The sequence below is a fragment of the Pygoscelis adeliae genome, unplaced genomic scaffold (assembly GCF_000699105.1).
Source record: "Pygoscelis adeliae isolate BGI_AS28 unplaced genomic scaffold, ASM69910v1 Scaffold166, whole genome shotgun sequence".
In the NCBI taxonomy this organism is placed as follows: Eukaryota; Metazoa; Chordata; class Aves; order Sphenisciformes; family Spheniscidae; genus Pygoscelis; species Pygoscelis adeliae.
Genome location: NW_008825156.1, coordinates 436,357 through 458,736, shown reverse-complemented (window position 1 = coordinate 458,736; position 22,380 = coordinate 436,357). Strand labels below are relative to the sequence as shown.

The window sequence follows — 22,380 nt, the reverse complement described above, 5'->3', positions numbered from 1 at the left end:
ACACTGCCGGCTCATGTTCAGCCGGCTGTCGACCAGCACCCCCAGGTCCTTTTCCGCCAGGCAGCTTTCCAGCCACTCTTCCCCAAGCCTGTAGCGCTGCATGGGGTTGTTGTGGCCAAAGTGCAGGACCCGGCACTTGGCCTTGTTGAACCTCATACAGTTGGCCTCGGCCCATTGATCCAGCCTGTCCAGGTCCCTCTGCAGAGCCTTCCTACCCTCGAGCAGATCAACACTGCCGCCCAACTTGGTGTCGTCTGCAAACTTACTGAGGGTGCACTCAATCCCCTCATCCAGATCATTGATAAAGATATTGAACAGAACTGGCCCCAGTACTGAGCCCTGGGGAACACCGCTCGTGACTGGCCACCAGCTGGATTGAACTCCATTCACCACAACTCTCTGGGCCCGGCCATCCAGCCAGTTTTTTACCCAGCGCAGAGTACACCTGTCTAAGCCGTGAGCCGCCAGCTTCTCGAGGAGAATGCTGTGGGAGACGGTGTCAAAGGCCTTACTGAAGTCCAGGTAGACCACATCCACAGCCTTTCCCTCATCCGCTAGAGAGTCAAGACTAAATATAGGTGGTGTAATTGGGGGAAAGGGAAAATATTATTAAGGTGATGACTATAGAATCATAAAGCCTTTATAGGTAGACACATGGAAGCAACAAAGTAGATGGGAAACTTCTGGCAACAGGAAAAAATAAGAACAATGGGTGAAGAAATGTCTGGTACCTTGCAGTCCATGGCACTTTTTTTATTTTAGTGACATTAAAAAAACCACCAACACAACACAAAAAAACCCAACCTCAAAACAAAAAAACAAACAGCAAAAATCTGTAAATGTAATAAACTTAATTGCTGTTACATTTTTTCCTTTGCCCATCTCTAAATTGAAGTTCTGAAGTAGAGCCTTTGACTACAATTCTACGGGAGTTTAACTGGGGATGTGTCATGCTGTAACATGAGTTCTGTAGAATCAGAATAGTTCAGGTTAGAAAGGATGTCAGTAGGCCATGTAGTCCAACCTCTTGCTAAAAACATGGTCAATTTTTAATTCAGACCAGGTTGCTCAGGGCTTTGTCCAGCAGGATTTTTAAAACCTCTAAGGTGAGAGTTTTTGCAATCTTCCTGGGCAATTTGTTCCTATTCGTAGTTGTCCCTACAGTGAATTTTCTTTTTTCCTCCTTATTTCATGTCAAACCTCCGCTGTTTCAGTTTGACAACTGAGATCTCCTTTCCTCTTGCCTTGCATCTCAGGAGAGAACCTGACTGTTTTCTTAATGACCTCCTCAGAGATACTGGAAAGCTGCTATGAGGTGCGTCCGAAGTTTCTTCTTCTCTAAACAAATCCTCAGCCTGTTCTCACAAGTCTTGTGCTACAGCCCTTTTCATGGGCCATCTTGGTGGATCTTTGCTGGGCTCACTCAAGTTTATTATTTTTCATGTACTGCTGGGCCCCAAATGGGTTGCAGTATTCCACGTGTGGGTTAATGAGTGCTGAGTAAAGGGAAACAATCATTTTCCTCAGCCTACTGGCTAAGCTTTTGGTGATCTGGTATAGTATGCTGTTAGGCTTCATTGTTGCGAGAGTGCTCTGCTCATTCATGTTTAGCTTGCTCTCCACCAGGACCTGCATATTCTTCTCTGTAGAGCTGCAGCCCTGCCAGTTGTTCTGTATTCTGTACCGGTGCCAGGGATTGTTCTGTCCAAAGTACAGGACTTTGCACTTGTTGTTGAATTTCATGAGATTCCTGCCAGTGAATTCTTCTGTCTCTCTGGTTGTTGGTCCTGTCCTCAAGTATACCAGTCATTCCCCCCAGATTTGGTGTCGTCCTCAAAACTGATAAGGGTACATTCTGTCTTCACCTCTTGTCACTGATAAGGAAAAATATTACACACAAGTCAGTCTCAGTACAGACCTCTGAGAGACTTTGCTTTTAATCAACTTCCAGTGTCACTAACCACTGAACTTCAACTTCTGAGCTCAGTGATCCAGCCAGTTTTTCATCCATCCACTGGTCTACCCATTTGGATTGTAATGACCCAGCTCTGATACCTACCGTGCTCTCCTTATTCACAGATTCTAATAATTTTATTGTAGAAGGCAGTTGGGCTCATTAGGCTTTTTTAAAAAAAAAAAACCCTTGGTAAAGGCTGGCTATTCCTAGTTCCTGGTTTTTCCTTCGTGTGTCTAGAAATGGCTTCCAGAAGAACTTGCTCTATGAATTTCTTGGCAACTGACCTGCCTGTTGTTCCTCAGGTCATCCTTCTTGCCCTTTTGAAAGCTAGGTGTGACATTTGTCTTTCTCCAGTTAGAGGGGACTTGCTCTAATCTCCATGGCCTTTCAAAGATGATAGAGAGTAGCCTTGGAAAAGTATCAGCTAGCTCTTTCAGGACCTCTGGATGCATCCTATCTAGTCCCAATTTTTTCTTTAGTGTGCAAAATATAGAATAATATTTCAAAATTCTCTCTTATTCACTCATTCTTTCTTAAAAACAGTAAAACCATTTAAAGGAGAATGGTTACAACTTTTTTGAGTAGCTAGGTGTTTAAGGCTCTTTAACATGAAACTTCTCTGAAACCTAGCGTCAAGAGTTTCTTCGTAATTGCTAGTGTGGAAACCTTAGTTGCAGTTCTCTGAATGTATCACATCTCCCTAAGTCAGGGCATTTGTGGTTGTCCTTGGCTCTGCATTCCCTTTCCCTCCCTTATGTAGGTACCAGTACTCACATGATCAGTTAGCAAGGTAAAGGTCCTGATGACTTCCCCTCCTCTTCCCTTTACCTCCAACCCTTGTTTCTTTTTCTTCTGATCAGCCCTCTGCACTAGCATACTTTACAGTTGCCTTGGCACCATTTAATGTTGCCCAAGAAATGGGGGTGAGAAGAAACAGGAGGGTGAGACTGAGACAGCCCAATTCTAAATTAGCTTGAATAGCTGTAGAATGTCACACTGCCTTCAATTTGAAGGCGTTTCACTTTTAAGATCCTCAAAACTAGCTCTTAGGTGGTTTTAGCGGATAGGAAGGGTGATATTATTCTGTTTCTAGATAACTAGTATTTTTGATATGCAAGGCTGTCAGTAAAGTTTATCAGGAAGTAATTAACAAGGCAGGCTTATTTTTGTGAATGCCTGCTCAACATTTGTCTTCTGAATTGTAGTTCTGTCATAGCACTGTCATATTACTGTCTTCCTTGAAAAGAGAGTTCTAGTAAAATTCAAATGTTAAATAGAATTAATTTTTTGTTGTACAGTTAATGGCAGAGTGGGGTTGAATTTCACTTTCTTCCTTAAATAATGTTGTAGTAGAGGGAAGTGCATTTGTTGTATCACTGATCCTACTCAACACCCACTTTACAAGCTTGTCACTTATGTTCTCCTTGCTTTAAAAACAAAAAGTGTAGTTGAACTCTGGTTATGTAACTGTATTTTTGATTCAGGTTTGGAGGTGGCAATTATGTGCCTGCTTTTAAATGCTTTGAGGAATACATAAATTAGCCTGTTTTCTTTACAGATAAAAAGATTGCATACTACTGATTTGTCTCTATCAATATGGAATCAACTGATGATTAGCATAAGAACTTACTGAGTAGTGTATTTTCTTCAATAAGCATCTCTGAGTTATTTTACTGAATATATCATCAGGACTTCTGTACCAGAGCTCAGTCAGAGCAGAACATTTAAGATGGGAGCATATGCATCTCCTGTTCCCCACTCTTCCTTTTGGAAGGGTTTACCAGTCGGATCTTCTGAGAATTTAGTTACACCAACTGTTTTCCAGGATAAGAATGTAGCTTTGTGTGAGATAAGCTGATTTTAGGTCATTCAGTTAGGTGCTGTAAGAAAACTTCGGTCTCCCTTACAGATTTTGTTTGTCCCTTTTGGACCTCTGTACAGAGTCTAGTTTATGTATTTTCTTTTGGAGCAGTATTTGGGTGACTTAAAATTTAAAAAGTGAAAGATATTATTAGACTTCTCACTTGTTGTGAATGAATTAAGCTTTCCAATGTCCAACCATTAAGATGGTTGAGACAAAATATGCTATCCTCTTTTCTGAGAAGTTGACAGAGGGAGCTTGCACATATGGGAGTGTAATTTCAGGGCTGCAGTCACCGCTTCTGATTATGGGAAATCTTTGATGTCTATTCTTAGAGATGCTAATAATACCAGATTTGAAACTTCCTGGAGGTCGAGGGTTGGAGGGGACCTGCTGTGTTGTGAATACCATTGCCTTGCTAATTCTGGTGCCACTTAAAATCTTTCCTAAATGGATTATATTTTATTTTAAAACTCCTTTTTTATAACATGTATTCTAATGAGAAGGCTGTCTAATTTCCAGCCTCACTTAAATAAGCTTTCTTTTAATATTAGCACTATCTTTTAGCTTAGTCTTCTCCCTCTCTGGCCCCATTCCTCTCCCCACTTCTTAAAGCTTAAGCTACTTAGGATCTTAATTGTAAAATTTAAGATGCTTGTAAGCAGAACTGATTCCCTCTTTTCCCTCCCAGCAGCAGGCATTCAGTACTTCCTCCTTAGCTTTTTGATAGTTTCTTTCTGGCATGTAACACCTATTGTTGCCAGGATCCTGAGGCTCTCAGGCAGAAATTGCAGCTCTTGCCAAATCACATTTTGTATGACTACTGCTATGTCCAAGATGCAATCTTGGCATGCAAGTGCTGTCTGATCTTCAAAAGCTATGTCCTAGAGGCCTGTTAATGTCATAAAGTATGTTCTGTAGGCATGCATCTGCCAGATATATAATTGAGTAATCTTGCCTGGGATAGCAACATAAGAAATTGCACTGTCTTTTGTCTTGATGTGGTGGACAGTTCTGTATTAAATATGTAAGCAACTCTATAGACAACAGAAATGAGTACAGCTTAATTATAAATTTTCTATGCCACTTTATTTGCCTTTTAAAATTCATTATTACAGTATGCTTGTTATTTTAATGTGATGATCTCTCTAAATGTGTTACTGATAATGTTCACTGAGCATTTAAAACCCAGAAACAACCTGAGTTGTTGAATTGACAAGTAATAGGTAGAAACTTTCCCTTCTTTTACCGTAAAGCTAACAGAAAATACATGGTGACTGCTGATTCATATTGGCACATGTGATGGGGTTCCTCTAAGATTTTTCTACTTTCAATTTTTCATCATGGTTTTTCTTGTGATAGATGAGATTTTGAATTCCTCCATTATTGTTTTGAGTATGGTGGAATTTTGTCCCCAAATTGTCCCCAAAGTTAGTCGCAGGACGGCCTTTAACATTGGAAAAGCTTTAGGGCATCTTTGTTACGTTGAAGGATTCTTAGTTATGTTAAAGGATTTGGTTCATGGGAAACATTGTCTTTATGATCTGTCTTGAAGGTGACTGTGAATGTGACCCTTTCAAATGAAAGCAGGGTGCTATGTCTTGTCACAGGAATGATTGGATGCAACACTGAGTGAAAGAGCTGGGTGCCATCAGGTGTCACATGTGAATGGGATGTAAAACTTGATAGCTCTGACTTTGTGTGGACTACTTAAATGTTTAGTTGCAGAGCAGCCTTGGCTCTTTGTGTCCTACTTTTTTTTCAGAGGCTTATGTTGGAAATTAGTGTTTTTGAAAGTGGGTGTGAGACTATTCTCTACATGAGTTGGCAGTTTTGTCATTTAATTAGTTTTTTGTTCATGCTGTCAAAACTAGACTAAATTCTGCCAAATGTTTTTGCTGAGCTTTTCTTTGATTTATATTCTTCTCTCTTTCTCATTGTGAAAGTGGAAGACTTAAGTTTGAAGGGTTTTTTTCTTTTTCTTTTCTTTTTTTAAGGTATATGTTGGTGAGCTTCCTCAAGATTTTCTTCGCATTACCCCAACCCAGCAGCAACAGCAAATCCAGCTGGATGCCCAGGCAGCTCAGCAGCTACAGTATGGAGGACCAATGGGTACAGTAGGAAGACTCAGCATTACTGTAGTACAGGTATAAATTGTACATCTTTGTACAATTAAGTAATTGTAAGTAATTAATTAATACAGTTAGTCTTTTTTGATCAGTGGCCACAAAAAGATTGTGTTGGAATTTGAGTTACTAAATTGCCTGTATATAGGGAATGAGTAATTTTTAAAGTTTTTGTAGCTTCATGTTTCTGTACATCAGCATTGTTTCCAGTTTCATAGCTGCATCGTGCAGCTATTTCCTATAAACTTTTGTCATGGTTTAACCTCAGTTGGCAACTAGTAATAATGTAGTGGTAGTAATAATGTAGTGGTAGTAATAATGTAGTGGTAGTAATAATGTAGTGGTAGTAATAATGTAGTGGTAGTAATAATGTAGTGGTAGTAATAATGTAGTGGTAGTAATAATGTAGTGGTAGTAATAATGTAGTGGTAGTAATAATGTAGTGGTAGTAATAATGTAGTGGTAGTAATAATGTAGTGGTAGTAATAATGTAGTGGTAGTAATAATGTAGTGGTAGTAATAATGTAGTGGTAGTAATAATGTAGTGGTAGTAATAATGTAGTGGTAGTAATAATGTAGTGGTAGTAATAATGTAGTGGTAGTAATAATGTAGTGGTAGTAATAATGTAGTGGTAGTAATAATGTAGTGGTAGTAATAATGTAGTGGTAGTAATAATGTAGTGGTAGTAATAATGTAGTGGTAGTAATAATGTAGTGGTAGTAATAATGTAGTGGTAGTAATAATGTAGTGGTAGTAATAATGTAGTGGTAGTAATAATGTAGTGGTAGTAATAATGTAGTGGTAGTAATAATGTAGTGGTAGTAATAATGTAGTGGTAGTAATAATGTAGTGGTAGTAATAATGTAGTGGTAGTAATAATGTAGTGGTAGTAATAATGTAGTGGTAGTAATAATGTAGTGGTAGTAATAATGTAGTGGTAGTAATAATGTAGTGGTAGTAATAATGTAGTGGTAGTAATAATGTAGTGGTAGTAATAATGTAGTGGTAGTAATAATGTAGTGGTAGTAATAATGTAGTGGTAGTAATAATGTAGTGGTAGTAATAATGTAGTGGTAGTAATAATGTAGTGGTAGTAATAATGTAGTGGTAGTAATAATGTAGTGGTAGTAATAATGTAGTGGTAGTAATAATGTAGTGGTAGTAATAATGTAGTGGTAGTAATAATGTAGTGGTAGTAATAATGTAGTGGTAGTAATAATGTAGTGGTAGTAATACACAAAGGAAGTGATACACAGTGCAATTGCTCACCACCCACTGACCAATGCCCAGCCAGTCCCCGAGCAGTGGCCCCCCCGGCCGGCTTTCCCCAGTTTATGTACTGAGCATGATGTCACGTGGTATGGAATGTCCCTTTGGCCAGTTTGGCTCTGCCCCACTCCCAGCTTCTTGTGCACCTGCAGCCTTCTCAGTTGGTAGAGCATGGAAAACTGAAAAGTCCTTGACTAGTGTAAGCATTACCTAGCAACAACTAAAACATGGGTGTGTTATCAACATTGTTCCCATCCTAAATCCAAAATGCAGCACTGTACCAGCTACTAGGAAGGAAATTAACTCTATCCCTGCCGAAACCAGGACAGCCTTGCTATTACAGCACAGTCAAATAAACTTTTTTTTTTTACAGTGAACAGGTTTCTCTGAAAACTTCTGTTAAGAAGACTTCCTGTAGAAACACTTAACATTGGAAGACATCAGCAATTCTGAGAATATTGTAGGGAACTACAGTTGCCTTATCTATTTTTCCTTAAGTGACTGCTCTGTTCCATCCCCATTTCCTCTAATGCATTTGCTGTTTTTCCTAGTGGTTTCTGCAGGCTTTCTTATTAATCACAAGTGCATAGTCCTAGCTCTTTATTTTCTGCTTCCTCTTTTCCCTTGTTATCCTTTCTTTTATCTCTTGGCAGTACTGTATTACTGCATTCATTATGCATAAGATTTCAGGTCTTAAAACTTGTCTATCTTTACACAATTCTGTTTATCTGCTTTAGCATACCATATGTCCTTCATATTAACACACCTCATCTATTTACAAGTGCTGTTTTCAAGTCATTCTCTAAAAACATACCGAAGAGAGATTTAGCCTCAGATTTAGCACCAAGCCTGGAATAGTACATGTATGGTTACTGCTTCCATGGTGAGGTCCTTACTGGGGAGTAAACCTATATAGGGTCTCTCAGGAAAAAAGACACTGATCCTTCCTTTCTATGTCTTTCACTGGTCAGTTTGCTCCTTCACAGCCGATATGCTTCTCTTTAAAACTGGGCATAATGCTTTTTCAAGTTTATTACTTCTAAGATCTAGTCACTTGAACTCATTCATTGCATTCAGTTGCATCCCTCTTTCTAGTTCTGAGGAGTGTCCCAATCTGTGTTCAGTGAGTGTAAGATCCAAAGCTGCTTCTGCAACTTTGAACAGCAGAAAAAATGTTACCACTTTTAGAGCATAATGGAAGAAGCTTTAGTATGACTTTTTTCCAGAGCTAGGAATAGATGATTCAGGTTAAACCTCAGACCTATAAGGAAACAAAACATTTATCAAACAACATGCCATGTCTGTCTTAATTCTCTAGCAGTGGCTAGCAACTTGCATGCTACTCCATAGGTTGTTCATCTTTGGCTATTTGCTTGGACAGCTTAAAGTGCTTTTTGTCAGAGGATGTTGATCCAATCAGTATAGATGGTGGAAGTTCCTGGAGCAGATAAGTGGGCAGACAGTACAGTGTTCAAGAAGGAGTTTTGCATCTCACTTTGAGTGGCTATGTACAGAAACATCGAGATTCCTGTTTGGATTGGTGAACTGATGGAGTTGATACTGGTCTTTATCAGGTTCGATCCTCGTTTATTTTTAGTTACTTGTGCAGACAAGAAAAAAATATCTTGCTTGAAGAATAAAACCTAATGGCTGTTCGTGATGCCATGTCTGTAAGTGACTACTTGTTCTAGAATCACAGGATAGTTGAGGTTAGAGGGGGTGTCTGGAGCTTATTTTGTCCAAACCTCATCTCACCCCTATCCCCCCCCAGGCCAGTCCCTTAATGGAGGATTAAAGAGGATGTTGTATACAAGGAACGGCTGAGAGAGCTGGGGAACAGTCTTGGGGGGAATCTTATCAATGAGTAGTCCCTGCCATCAGGTATTTATGAAGACGACAGCTAGGCTCTTTTCAGTGCTATCTAGAGGAAATACAAGAGGCACAGTGAGCACAAATTGAAATACAGCAAACTCTATTAAATATATGAAAAACCTTTTTACTGTAAGAGATGTCAAACATCACAACAGGTTTCCCAAACGGGTTGTGGAGCTTCCATCCATGGAGACACTCAGAACTTGCCGGAGTATTTGACCTTGCTTTGAGCAGGGAGCTTGGACTAGACAATCTCTAGAGGTCCCATCCAACCTGTGAAACCTTTCCCATCTGTGAAACCTTTAATTGTGTTAGTGGCTCTTTGCTGGACTCGTTCAAGTATGACCATGTCTTCTACTGGGCAGCCCAGAACTAAAGAGAACAGTACTCCAGATATGGTCTCCCCAGTGCTGAGAAGGGATCATCTTCCTTGACCTGCTAGCTGTGCTTTTCCTAATGCAGCCCAGGATGCTGTCTTCCTTGCTGCAAAGGTGCATTGCTGGCTTATTTTCAACTTGGTGTCCACCAAGACCCCCATGTCCTTCTTTGCAAAGCTGCTTTCCAACCAGTTGGCCCACAGCCTGTAGTGGTGCATGTGGTTATTCCTCCTCAGGGTCAGAATGTTGCATTTTCATTTGTTGAGCTTTGAGATTCCTGTCTGCGCACTTCTCCAGCCTGTCAAGGTCCCTCTGAATGGCAGTACAACCCTGTGCGTCCCAAGAGAGTCTTCTGTAGCTGTTTGAGAGTTTTTATGCAAGAATGCTGTGGGAATCTTGGCTGCGTGTTGAGGCATGTGGCATTCTGGATAGGAGACTTACCACGGCATAGTTAACCTGTAGAACATGAAGGTTGAAGTCTTCTGTATTTAAATATGTGTTGATAAAGTATATAGAGCAATATGCCTTAATTCCGTTACTAATAAACTGGTGGAAGATCAGAAAATTTTTTTGGGAAGGTAACTTACTGCTTTTTTTTCCCTTGCAGATATGTAGGAATGATGGTGAGTTTGTCTAAGCACAGTTGATTGTGTCCTCTTAAATTACTAGACAGACAATTTATATGCTGTTTTTTCTTTTAGTGAAGTTTTATGGTAAGCTGCTTAATCTCAGGACTTCAGAGTCTAGAGAGTGCATAATTTAGGTGCCAACTTTCCTACTTTAATTGTTAAGCCCACATTTACACTTTGAAAAGTATGATCTACTAGATTTTACCTCAATTGAAGTGCTTTTGCAGTTTGTGCTTTTGTATTGTGCGATATTCTTGAAGCTACTGGATTTCTGTATTTCATGCTTTAAAAGTACTTCAGTGGAAGAAAACAGGCTACCTATCACATTAAGTTTATGACTGTATGTTGGAGAGCAGATACCTAGGCAAAAATTGAACTTATTACTATTTCTTTGTAATCATGTATCTTTTGGTTTGGTATGAAGTACCTTATTTTAGGTATGGTGAAGATGTGTATTTTCTACAACAGACGCGTTAAAAAGAGGTTACCTTTTCAAGGTCTCCCAGGCATTAATGGTGTCACTGGCTGTTCTGTGTTTTAATCTGAATGCTGTTTTTCTTCCTTTTTTCCTTCCTGTCTACCTCATAATTGAATCTAGTCCTTTGTTCAATATCTGATTCTCTTTGTGAGCTAACAGTAATTAACTTCTCAAGTTAATGTAAATATTATACACTTAAAGGCTTTCTTTTCTTTCCAGGCAAAATTGGCAAAGAACTATGGAATGACTCGCATGGATCCCTATTGTCGAATACGGCTGGGGTATGCTGTGTATGAAACTCCAACAGCACATAATGGAGCCAAGAACCCCCGCTGGAACAAAGTTATTCAGTGCACTGTTCCCCCGGGCGTGGACTCTTTCTATCTAGAGATATTTGATGAGGTCAGAACTACTATCTATCTATCTATCTATCTATCTATCTATCTATCTATCTATCTTCGCTTTTATTTTCGTTTTAACTTCTTGTCTCCCCCCCCCCCCCCCCCCCCCCACCATCTCCTGTTTGGACTGAGGTTTTGTGGAATCTTGCAAAAAAGGATTGAGTTACCAAAGGCTGTTTCTTAGCTGTGCTCTCTGGGAGATGATGAAAATTTTTCAGGATCCCAAGAGGAGCAATGCATAAGGCTTCACTCTTCCCCAAGAATGTCAGAGCTGTTACTTTTTCTTCGGTAGCTGATAAGGGGCATTAGTAGGGTTCCCTGCAAAGGAAGAGAAGCAAAAATGACTGAGCAGTATTTAAGCTCCTCTTCGCTATCAAAATGCACTGCAGCCTTATATTCTGTACTGTCCCTATTAAAAATAGCTTGTTTATACAGTGCTGTTTTACTCAGAAATTCTTCAGTGTTATTGTAACCCAGGAGGAGCTTGGAAGCCTTCCCAAGCCTGGAAAAGCTGAGAATAAAACTGTCAAATATAGACTGTCTGTGGTCACTAGGATTTATTAGCAGAAACATAACTTAATCTATACTTGCCTGAATTTCATTTCAAGTGAGCATGTAGACACTTGTCTATGCTTTACTTAAGAAACAGTGGTAATAAGTGCCTAACCTCTGAACAATTTCATTTTCTTAGAGATTGAATGGGTCTGATTAACAGCTCTGGTAGGTAATCCGCTCTACAAAGCTTTTCTAGAAGAGTACTATCTTGAATTCTTTTATGTTGTTCTGCTAGACATTGTTATTGTTGGCAGCAGGGGATATGTGCCTGCATCTCAGCTGTTCCAATTCAGGATATCGACTTTGACTTAGCACAAACATACCTTCTTGAACAATTTAAACTAAGAGTCTACAACTGAGGCTGTGGTTTGCCTTTTTTTGCTGTGTCTCTTACTGTGTGTAGTAAAATTTGACACTGCACCAGCTGTGTGGTCATTACACAAGTGAGGCTTTTGGATGCTATTTTGTGGGCTTCGTTGATTGGTTGAAGTGTCTGTTTCGTTGCTGCAACAGAGGTGGCAGATCAGTGCTTGTATCTGCTCTTGAATTACTGGAGTTCACAGCCTGTGGTAGTAGTGTAAACAGAAGCTGTTCACATTCATTTAATGTGATTGATGTGACATCTGATATGATAGAGTCACACAGACTATGCTGATATTAATATGTTGTATTTCTAGAAGTGTTATGCTTCAGGTTTTCAATTTCTTGTTATTAAATATCTGAAATCAATCTATAATCCCACTTAAAGCATCATTCATCCTTGTTGGAAAGGAGATGGCTAAAATATTTACCGACACTTTAGTAATTTCAAAAGCAATAACTTAAAAATAAAATTGGCAAAATGAAATAGCATAAAACTGAAGGAAGTGTTAGTCAAGAATAATTTTAAGATTTTTTTTTTTTTCAGGACAATTAACTTGATAATATTTCTTTAATTATATTCCAGCGGGCCTTTTCAATGGATGACCGCATCGCTTGGACACACATTACAATTCCTGAGTCTCTGAAGCAAGGAAATGTGGAGGATGAATGGTATAGCCTGAGCGGAAGGCAGGGTGATGACAAGGAAGGAATGATTAATCTGGTTATGTCGTACACGGTAAGCCAAGTTTGGGGTGGTAAGAGGAAGGGAGAGAAGCTTCTTGGGTAGCGGGAGGGAGATGTTTTAGTTTGAGGTAGAAATAGTTCCATTGTACCTTACTGGGTGTTTGTGTGTGTTAGCATTTAAAATAATTATACTTCACTTTGGGGATAGCAGTCAAAAATATTAGTTAAGGCAGTAAATACTTTTTGGTGAGGTGGTAAGTGGGTATTTATTTATCTGGTTTTGAAGCTGAATTACAAAAATTCAGCTTATTCCTGTGCTAATAGAAATATAAAAAAGAAATCCTCAGTCAAATTGTCCACTGTCACTTCTAATTTAATAATAATAATGATTTTTTTAAAGCTTCATGGAATATGACAATAACTTATTCTCTCCCCCCCCCCCCCCCCAATCTTTAGAAAGTCATGTCAATTTAAAAGCAAAAATAGTGGAAACTCCTCTCTGTGTTAGGTCTTTCTGGATAGTTTGAATGCTCTTTCTGACGACTTTGTTTTTTACTTCCATTCTTGTTCATTTGGTGCTCCTAATCATAAACTGCTGACGTACACTGGTCCATTTAGCAGCTCATGGACTATTCTGTCACCTGTCACTTTTGTTTTAAGTAGCTGTTGGATAGCATGTGTAGCATGTGCAGGCCTGAATGCTTCCTACTACGCTTGTACATGATCAGAAGTTCCAAGTTGCTTTTGAGTGCACAGCTGGGAAGAAGTGTTCCCTGCTGTTTGAAATTCACATTCTGCCCCACATCTGAAGAGTTGTTCTATTACCCCTAGGAGAAATGAGTTTGTAATTAACCTTTAAAACTGTCTGCCCATGAATGTACTGTACATAGAACCTGACCTTTTAATATTTTCCAGGATCAAACTGAACAGAAATTGTGGTAGTAAAAGGGGATGGAGTTAAATTAATATTTTGTTTAAAGTACTGGTTTACCTCAAAAATGACTTGAACTAAAATTTGCTTCTAGGAGCAGTATACTGCTTTTAATAAAATTCAGGTTTGCTCTAAGTTTTCATTTACGATGAATCTTGTGAAATGAATATACAACATAATATGGCATAAAAGCTGATTAAACCCATATTTTAAAATAAATCACTTCAGTAACAAAATTTCAGTGGCAAAATTTGTCAAACTGTTGCAAAAGGCTAGTTTGACGTGATGTGTTTATATTGATATACAGGCAAATTAATTGTCATTTAAAAGGATGGTAGTTCAGTTAATTTGCCAGAGATTTTGCTTAATACGGATTAGCACTTAGTCATATTGTAATATGGAACATGGATTTGCAATTTGATGATTTTTTTGCAAATACTGTTTTAATTGTTTTAATTGCTCGTTTAGGTTTTTTTCTATTTCTTGAGTAGTTCTAATCTGTCTATTGTGCTTTTTGTGTCAAGTCTTTGCCAGCTGCCATGATGATGCAGCCCCAGCCAGTGGTCCTGATGCCCACTGTATATCAGCAAGGAGTTGGATATGTGCCTATAGCAGGTATGTTTTCTTTCCTTGAAGACTCTTAACACTTCCAGATGAAGGGTTTTGCAGAAACAACTACCAAATTTCTCCTGTTTTTTGGAATATAAAGGAAGCTATAAATGATTTTGGCTGTGATCACTTTTCCCATGATACATTTTTGGGAGGAGAGGAGTGAGCAAATTAAGTGTAGGTCTGCTTTCAGTCTTGTACCCTGTTTAAGGGAGCTGCATGAGTTTGATTAAATGGGTTAAAATCACTATCAAGTTGGAACAAGTAGCCTGAAGGCTTCTTTTTTTGAGTATTTATTTTAGACTTATATCAGGTCACTGAATAACTAAATATCTAGTAGGCTGCACTCTAATATAATGCATGCTTATTTAAATGGTGGCAATCCATGTGTGAAACTGTTCAGACTTCAGAAAGTGCACCAAATGACTTGTGCTGTCAGAACTGCAGCTTAAATAGCCCGTAAAGGAATTGACTCTTCTGTGGTCTTTGAAGATGCTTTGTTGGAAACTTGGTACACAGCATATGAAGTGTGTAGCACAGTGAATGAAAAATGTTAGAGAGCTCTGAGATAGTTAGGTAAATACATCAAGAAGAGCTAAAGCAGGTATTGTCAGTTCTCTTAGTTTGTGCCAAGTAAGTTTTGGACTTTTTGTAGAAAGATGTGTTAACTTAGGTTTTGTAATTTTTCTATCAAAGATGAAAAGTTTCAAGGTTATTTACATACTTTAATTTGCCCTACTTAAATAACTGATAAGTAAAGTTCAGTTGGTTGTTTTTTTGTGTGTGTGTTTCACTTACAGCTCTTCAAAGCTCAAGTTTGTGGTATGGACACTTATTCAGTAATATGTGTAATTTTTAGGGAAAATAAGATATAAATTTAGATACTTTGAATTTCTTTGCATACAAGTGTATGAACGAGTGAAAGTGTGTGGGGCATAATTGCAGTGCTAAGGGCTGACACAACAGATATGTTTTATTTTATTTTAAAATTGACTTTAAAATTTTGTTCTCTGTAACAACAAACCTCCTCAACAGAAGACTGCATATGTAACTTAAAGAATCATACCTCTTGTTTCATTTTTATAGAGTTAAAGCAAAACATGGAAAAGTTTGGTTACATACTTTATTCCCTGATGAAAACATGCAGTTTGCTTCACTTAAAGTGCTTTTATCTCAGTAGCTTAATGCTCAGGATTTAAGTCTTGCTTGCTTTGCCCACAAACTAGTTTCAACTTGTGTGTGCATCCTGAAGTGTGATTCCATTGTGGTAAGCCAGACTTCGGTGTAGCTTTCCTGTGTTTGTGAATTAGATGTTGTATTGTTTTTGCTTGTAGGTTCATCGTGTCCCTATATATTGAAGCAGTTAGTGAACTTCAACATAGTTATCTTGTGTATGGTTAAAAGAACAACAATAGCTGGGTGGTACATATAGCAATGTAATAGAAGGTGCTATAGAACTTCTTTTTGTATTGCAAAATTACTCTGCCAGTCAGAGTACAAGCAGTAGAAATGAAGAGACTAGTTTCAGGTATAATTGAAACTAGACATAGAACTGAACAGATAAAACTGATACTAGACCTTCAAAGTTGAAAAACAAGTACAGTGGTGTATCTTGATGTTCAGATCTTGGTGTTCTGTAAACTTTGAATTAATCTTGAGAATATTTTTAGTAATACTTATTAAATCTACTTGGACAAGTGAAGAAATAACTAATATTTAGCAAGTGATAGTAATGCCTGGCACTTTAGCATATAAGAATTTGGCTTTATGTAACAATTTTATTGATCTGTATGTTGGAGCATTGCCCTTCTGCAGAGATTCAGCATGTTTGTTTTAATTACTGCTATGATAATCTTCTGTATTAAAAATTCTTCCTGATTCTATGACTTGTATATTTAAAGCATTGCAAATTCCCACCCCTTGATTTGAACTTTTCTTTTGTTCTTGGAAAGCTTGAATATACTTCCTTGACTTTATAAATGCCAAACTTATTACAAGCCACCTTTTGATGTATTTAGATTTTTAATATTTTTTATTTTTTTGATATTACTGTGCTTTGTGTTTGCTGTTCTAGAATTTCTGTGTGCACCATCAAAATTTCTCAAAGCATTGTGAGTTTTAAAGCTTTTGCCTATTCACTAATCAATTACCCACTCATAATAATTAGATGGATGGTTAGGTTTGGACTTTGAAAGTGACTTGACTTCAGAATACTTTTACTGTTTCATACATTTAATTGCATGGCTTAATAAAAGTAATTTCAAATTATAAAGGAACCAGTAGTGCATCTTGGAAGGCATGGAGTATTGTCAGAATGTTTTCTATATACTGAGCTAGATGCTCCTCCTGGATTCTGTAAACTCTTTCAGAAAGATGCATGCAAACTACTGGCCTTCCCTGCCCAGTTTAATTGGTTGTACCTTCTGGGGAATCTCTGTTGGTACACTTTCTTTGGAACACTGTACAGGGTTTTTTCTGTCTTTGAGACTGCTTCAAGAAGGGCAATGGTAGGACATCAGTAGGCTCCACAGGAATGTTTATCTTCTTCCCATTTTAGTTCAGTTTTTTTTACCTATCAGGTTAAATGAGTGTAGTCAATAAGCAAGTTCTATTTGTTTCCTTCAGAAGAGTGAAAGAGCAGCACTGAATAGTTTATTAAATCTGAAATGGAGGAGATTCTGCTGTTGGGCAGGACTGTTAGATTCTAAGTCTTCTCTATGATGGAAATACAATGGGTGCACTAAAATGTTTATCCAGACAATTTAACAGTTGACTGTCCAAAATAATTGTGCCTTAAAGAGAGATGATGTTAAGTCAAACTTAGCTGTCACGAAGGCCAAGCTGTTTTTTCTGTAACAGAAAACTTCTGTTCAAAACTTAGTATACATAACTAACCTTCTAATTAAGGTCGAAGCAACTAATTCCTCTCTCACGTATATCTATCATACAAACTGAGGTAAATAGTAGTAGCAAGCAGTTAGTCACTGTGGTAAGCAGATGAAGCTTGAAATGCCAACGTAAGTAATGCTTTTTCCCCCATGTTTGATGGTACATGTTACAGAACTGTGATGAAAGCAGAAATGGCCATAGAATATTCTTGCACCATGTTAATTGATTTCAAAAGTTTTAAAAATTAAAAAATTGCTGACAATAGCACTAGTGACTACAAACTATAGTTGCCATAGATGATATCTATGGATTGGGTTTGGGAAAATTTGACTTTGTCAGTCCTGTTGTTCTTCTAAAAGTTGAGTTTATCTACTGTTTCTTCCCATTTCTTTTTCTAAAGATTACTTAATTTAGGCTGTAGAATATTGTGGTATACTGGTTGCTTACAGTCCAAGCTGATCTTCTTGATATTGTATCAAAGACAGTAAGCTAAAAAAAGTTAGTTCAATGAAGCAAGCTATATTTCTTATCAGCTAAGTATTCATGGGATAAATAGGAAATCTGTTTGTACTTAACTTATAAACACCTGTGTAAAAAGTAGGTTAAAAACCCAGGTGTTTCAGGTCTCTGACAGAGTCCAGAATATAATTTTTCATTGAGGCAAAGTTATGTGTATATGTACATAACTCCTTTAGGTCTCTGTATTGAGTTTCATAAGTTAGCTTGTGATGTTATTGGTATTTGTTCAGAAAACCATGGATGTATGTTGTCCTTTGTGGCTATAAAATATAATCCTTGCTGCAAACACCTGGTGGCTTACTTATTTTGAAAACATTTCCTCTAATTGTTACTTCTGTGAAAACAGCACACTTAGGAAACTTGTTCAGAGTGCTGAAGCAAATTAGGTGGGAGACTGAATCCTAGCAGCATTTAGGTTTTGATATTAGGTAGTTTAGTTTTTACCCAGTTGCCTCAGTTTATGCAACTTCCACCTTCAGAAGCTAAATGGTTCATTTCCTTTTAAAAATAGATTAATATTTCTTTCCCATGTCTTATTCCTTTCCCCTTGCCCCTTCATTTTCACCTGTCTTTAGGGCTTGAGTACTTTGCTCTGGGTAAGTTTCCAAGCTCTTTTCTCAGTCCCATCCTCATTGACTCAAGAGTCTTTGCATGAACTCATCTAAACATTTGCTTTATTTGTTACAGCAGACTGTGTCACAAGGTATTGCCACTTGGATGTCACAATAGAACAATTTAATGCATCTCCTGGAAATTGTTAAAGCCCCTTTAACCTGTTGGAAAGTCTTTGAAGGCATCTGCTCAGCTTCAGGCTATAATGATTAAAGTAACTGGTGATAGTGGTGTTGATGGCTAAAATGCAATGTTAATATTCTTCTGAAATGGTTGTATGTCAGTGAGCTATTCTCGGTGATCATACTGGTTTCCTAGAAGAGAAACTTAAATCTTGGCAGTTGTTCTGCTACTGCAAGATTTGGGGAGAAGCAGGAGATGTCATGACTTTTTGTAAACTTGAAAGCGAAGAACTCAGTTCTGCAATGATGTTGAGAAGACAGCCTGCCAGTTGCCTTCTGTTAATCTTCAAATAAGCCTTTTTTCAGAAAGATACACACTGACAAAAAAAGTGTTATTCTTTCATGCACATCTGTTTTAGATCCATGTCAAGTTGAGCATCTGACTTGAACTCTAAAGGCAAATTATGTTACAGGAAATCAATTTTCCTTCAATTTAGACTCACTTCATTATGACACCTTTGATTTTGAATTGTGCAAAGATACTGTGACATCCTTAACTTTGATAAAAGCATTGGTCTTCAAGTATGTTCAGAAAATTCTAGAATTCTGAAATAATGTCATTTCTTGATGCTCTGAATTTCAGAAAGATGCTGTAAATAAAACTGATGTGGTTGTCGCAGTGTATTTGGTTTATTCAGAGCAGTGGAATTGTAGAATTTTTCTGTGGGTCCATCCATACACTTCACTTTTCTAGTAGTTTACAAAGAAGCAACACTTTAAAAAAATTGAGATGATAGCGTGCATATTTTAGCACTGAATTTTTTTCTGAAGCAAGAATCACTAAGACCTATTTGTATATTTTAAAAAAGGTGATACTGATTTCTTCCTTTAAACGAAAGAATACTGAGAAGGTTCCCGAGTTTAGTCTGAAAGGGTCTATGTGTGGGACAGAATAATAATGAGTTGAGACATTAAATATAGGGCACTTGACTAAACAAGAAAAAATAAAAAGTGTGTAATGCCTTGTGTGCAGTTAGAAAAAGTTTACCCTGTTAATGCTGCTTTGATGCTTCCATTGCTGCTTGTAGCAACTGACTTGCTATTGTACAAACTCATTTCATGTATTGGAATGTCACTGCTTATGCCAGCATGTTTGTCATTGCCATTTCACTGAATTGGAAAACAGTGCTCCATTATTCTGATTTATAACACCTAATATCTGAGAGCAACACAGGAGTGTGGAATTCCATTTATAGGGGATTCTTATGTGGTTTAGTTTCAGTTTTCACCTGTTAGTGAAATGAGGTGCTTAATATGTAAAGCAGCTTTGTACTGAACATTGATAACTTTGAAGTTTATTATAACTTTTTCTAATGACTGCATATATATATGTATATTTGCTAAATTTTAGTGCATATTTCTTTAGTTGAGGCATGAGTCTTGCTTACTATTTTGTAAATCAGAAATTATGGATGCTTTTAGTCTGAGTGTGGAACAAAGCAAAAAAACCAAGGTACTCTCTAAATTGGTACTTGTATAGCTTGAATGTTGGGTTTCGTGAAAAGTAAGCATTTATCATGGAAACATTTATTAAAAATCACTGTGATACTAACTTCCATTTGTATACAGTGTAGTAGTAGATAGCATAAACTAATTCTAGAACTGTAATAGCTAAGAAAATGGATTTTGAAAATCATTAGTGAAAAACAATACTATCAAGAAATTTCTTGTCTCTAAAATTGAATATTTAGATTGAAAATACTTCTTGAATACTGCCTGTGCAGATGTCTGGCTTCATAATTGTCTTGTTTTGATGAAAGCAGTAAGAAAAACTGTGTGCTGGTCTTGATTTTTTTTTTTTTTGTTTGTTTTTTTAACACTGACAAGACACTGAAACTTTATTGGTAAGCTGTAGGATGCTGTGGTACTCAGTGAGCCTCATGTTTCATTTGGATTAATATTTTAAACTGACTTCTTGTATGGACAGTTCCTACACAACTTAGGCTGATAGTTGAATAATTCATCTTAGGGTGCTGATGACTTACTGAAGAGTATTAGGAAGCCTGTGTCAGAAGTAAAACATAACTTCTGTTACTCTGTTCTTTCAGGTACTTTACAACTTTATTTTTTTTTGAGGCCATAAATCATATGTTCACCTCTTGTAAATGCCTAGGTTGTTTGTAGGAAGCGTGAGGGATGAGTTGAGGCTTGTTGAAGCTCTAGAAGAGGCAATCTGAAATGCTGCTGGATATTATTATTGGGTAAAGCGTATTTGCAGTATTGGTGAGGACTGCATAGTGGTTTGCCTCCAGGGTGCACACATGGTCTGACTTCCAGATGTTCAAACACACAGTGCCAGACAGAATTCCAGGGACCATGGTCCAAATGGCATAAGCAGCTCTAGAGCTAAAGTTTAGGTTGTTGCAGAAGAGGCTATAGATAACCCTGGTAGTGGTGTGATGCAAATGGCTGGGCAGAGACATGGTTCCACTGTGTAGGTAATAAATTTATGGTGAGAAGGACATTTCTTTAGTTGCCAGAATTAACCTTTCTGAATAGACGCAGCCTGTACATTAGACTTAAATTATCTAGGTTCCTTTTTTGCTTCTAATAAAACTTAAGATGTAGATTACAAGGGGAATTTTAAGATCAAAATTAGAGAACTTTGATAAGATGGAGGTGCTTACAATTCAGTAATGCATCCTTTCAGATAGGACAGAAGACCAAGTTGAGGAAAGAAATAGCAAAGAGTACATTAGGTAAAATCTTGGTTGCAATGCACACAGTCAAACTGTATTCAATTACAGTACCTTGTCAACCAGAGTTGATGTAAGTTAAGATGGGTTTAGCTGATCTAACCTTGAATGTGAATTTTAATATAGCACTTTTAAAGCTAATAGAAAAATGATAATCACTGAGATGCTAAAATATTTGTGCAAGTTAGAGTGAGCATAGACATTGCTGATTAAATAGTTACAGGTTAAAGAAAATCTTGGAAGAGACAAGGTAAGTATTGAAATTGCTCTTTGCTCTCAAGTTTTTTGGTGTTTTTTTGGTTTTTTTTTGGAGGTGTTAAGTTTGAATAGAAGTAGTATAATATAGTTGCAATACGTTTGATCACTTAAGTAGTACTTTAGTCATGCTAAGAGGGATGAGGCTGCAAAGAGGCACACTTGAAAATTATGTCGGTTGTAGATCTGCTTTATTTTATTATGCTTTTGAGCAGTTAGTCAGAATTCAATAGAAGAGAAGCAGCTTTTGATCTACTCCTGAGTAATCTATGAAACCAGATTCAAAAAGTACCTTATTTTGAAGATGTATAGTAGTGGTGATGCAAATAGTTCATCTTTTGTTTAACTTAAGGAGAAGTAATTAAGGTCAGAGAAAGAAAGCTAAACGGGTGAACTAAAAACTATGTAAAAAAAGTTGTTAGCTGCTCAGAGTAAATGCATGCCAAATTTAAAACAAAAAAAAGCACTCTTGGAGAATCCTAAAAAGTCTCTGCAGTAGAACAGTAAAGTAGTTTTCTGCCAAAAATTGGTAGGTCTGCCTAAATGAGGGGATGCGAGAGAGTTAAATTATATATTAAAACTAAACTGGTAATAAGGTTGGCTGGCAAAGCCTTTGAAGATCAAATGTGTGAATAGTTCTCAACTCCTTATTTTAAAGAAGCAGAGAACCTAAAATCATTTAGGTAATTAAGTGACTATAAAGATAGAAGTATATAAGGGAGTACAAAAAAACCCAGTTGGAATGTGAGATCATAACGGGGGAAGGAAGAGAATGTTTGGTTTTGTCCTTCTTAGGAAGGAATGCTTTTTTTATGGAGAAGGGGCCTCAGATTATAATTTTAGAGTTTAATTAAGATGATCAGTAAGAAAATGCAGGTAAGGTAACATTTATTCACAGTCTTTTATTTTGGATTTTTTTACCAAATGCAGTATATAACATATTGCTTAATTAGTCTTGCTTTCAGATGACTGGAGGATAGCAAACTGAATTTTTTTTTTTAAAACAGCTCTGAAGTAACTGTTTTCCCTATTGCATAAACTGATTAAAACCTATGGAGATTAGAATGAGGTGATTTAAAACAAACAACTAACTAGGTAAACTTTAGGGAGGTGT

The 22,380-nt window shown here is 37.3% G+C and overlaps 1 protein-coding gene across 2 annotated transcripts in view; it reads left to right on the top strand.

Moving 5' to 3' along the window:
• TOLLIP (toll interacting protein) overlaps positions 1-22,380 on the top strand; it is a 31,958-nt gene that overhangs the window by 4,312 nt on the left and 5,266 nt on the right. Inside the window, exons 2-6 of one of the 2 annotated variants that reach the window (XM_009328456.1) lie at positions 5,816-5,965; positions 10,790-10,972; positions 12,473-12,625; positions 14,029-14,119; positions 18,097-18,117. In XM_009328456.1, coding sequence (XP_009326731.1) covers positions 5,816-5,965; positions 10,790-10,972; positions 12,473-12,625; positions 14,029-14,119; positions 18,097-18,117 — 598 coding nt within the window. The remainder of the gene's footprint in view (positions 1-5,815; positions 5,966-10,789; positions 10,973-12,472; positions 12,626-14,028; positions 14,120-18,096; positions 18,118-22,380) is intronic. The other variant, XM_009328457.1, reaches the window with a different exon arrangement.